Source organism: Mandrillus leucophaeus, unplaced genomic scaffold (genome assembly GCF_000951045.1).
Source record: "Mandrillus leucophaeus isolate KB7577 unplaced genomic scaffold, Mleu.le_1.0 Scaffold104, whole genome shotgun sequence".
NCBI lineage: Eukaryota > Metazoa > Chordata > Mammalia > Primates > Cercopithecidae > Mandrillus > Mandrillus leucophaeus.
In genome coordinates, this window is record NW_012098543.1 from 1,459,695 (window position 1) to 1,461,452 (window position 1,758).

At 44.3% G+C, this 1,758-nt stretch overlaps 1 protein-coding gene across 1 annotated transcript in view; it reads left to right on the forward strand.

Moving 5' to 3' along the window:
* ZNF160 (zinc finger protein 160) overlaps nucleotides 1–1,758 on the forward strand; it is a 48,907-nt gene that overhangs the window by 38,187 nt on the left and 8,962 nt on the right. Inside the window, exon 5 of the mRNA XM_011980194.1 lies at nucleotides 1,302–1,428. Coding sequence (XP_011835584.1) covers nucleotides 1,302–1,428 — 127 coding nt within the window. The remainder of the gene's footprint in view (nucleotides 1–1,301; nucleotides 1,429–1,758) is intronic.

The window sequence follows — 1,758 nt, forward strand, 5'->3', positions numbered from 1 at the left end:
CAGGCACCTGCCACCATGCCTGGCTAATTTTTGTATTTTTAGTAGAGACGGGGTTTCACCATGTTGGCCAGGCTGGTCTTGAACTCCTGACCTCAAGCGATCCACCCGCCTCGGCCTTTCAAAGTGCTAGATTACAGGCGTGAGCCACCACGCCCAGCCGCATTATCATTTCTTAAGGTATCAGTTGTGCTTTAGTTCATGTAGATTTTGAATATCACTCAGTATGTCAAACATAATATCTAACACTTCCATAGAGATAACCTTGTTTTCAGTTTTTTATTTGTATACTTATTGCCCATAAAACTGAGAAATGGACACTAATATAGAGGATATCACAACCTCTTAGGTAAAAGAATAATCAAATAGAATTAGGGAGACATAACTTGCTCAAAAGTCATTAATGTGTAGGGAAATATGGGAAAAACAGACTCAGTTTCGCCTACTTTGCTTCCATAATATGAATACTTCTGTGATCTTGGAGGTATTGGGTTTTCCTCTACACATCAAATAAACAGTTCTGCAACAGACCCCACATGGGTGTTCTCATATTCGATTCTGACACTGTCTATCTGGATATAGGGTCAGCTCCCATAGGCTGAGGGTTCAGTCCCACAACAGCACACACACTTTCATGCCAGTCGCAAACACAGGTTGTGGCCTGTGCTTCTCAATGACCAACTGTGAATTGTGAATTCCGGTGGCCCCCTCCTTGGAATTGATTAGTTTGCTTGAGTGGCTCACAGAACACAGGGACACACTTTACTTATATTTACCCATTACAAAGCACACAGATGAACATCTAGATGGAAGTGATCTATTAGCTGAGGTCTGGGAGAGGAGTGAGGAGCTGGGACGTATTCTGTCTTTTGAGTTTTCATGGAGGCCCCATTATGGAGGCATTGCTCCCATCATTAGCATTGGTGATCAACTGAACCTTCATTCCCTCTGCCCCCCCGAGAGGACAGAGGCTTAGTCTAACCGAGCCTCAGTCTTTCCAGTGACCACCCTCCGAGCCTTAGCTCCAGCGACCGCTCTCCATCCTGAAGCTACCTACGTGCTCCAGCCACCAATTATCCCATTAATGTACAAAAAGACACTTACCACTCCACAGACTTTAAGAGACCTCTTATGTCAGGAGAGGGGGATGAAGACCAAATCTGTATGTCACATTGTCACAATCTGGATCTGTCAGCTCACCCACTTCAATTTAACCTATTCTCACAGTTTTCTCCTCTTCTCCTTTTATGTGAAGTTTTGAACTCTCCCCTTAGCCACTTGGTGAAATGTGTTTTTCATTTTAGGTACGGTTGACATTCAGGGATGTGGCCATAGAATTCTCTCAGGAGGAGTGGAAATGCCTGGACCCTGCTCAGAGGACTCTATACAGGGACGTGATGTTGGAGAACTACTGGAACCTGGTTTCTCTGGGTGAGGATGACTTTCTTCCAGAAGTCAAGATCTGTTCTTGTCTATTGCTGCATTTTCCCTTACGAGTCCCTGGAGACCCCCTGCATTGCTTGACTGAGATTGAAGTCCTGTTGACTCTGAAATGGAAAGCTTCATCATGGGAAACCTGGACTTTAATCTTCCCCTTTTTCAGATGTTCTGCCTCCTTTGTGCTTCATCATTTGAGGTTTCCGAGCTTCTGTATGCATGATACATTGTGTTAGACGTTTGAAACGTCAGATTTGCTGTTTTCTACCTCTCTGCTTTGGATTAAGTCGTTAGTGGAATAGAGTCTTCTATCTGCATGTTACC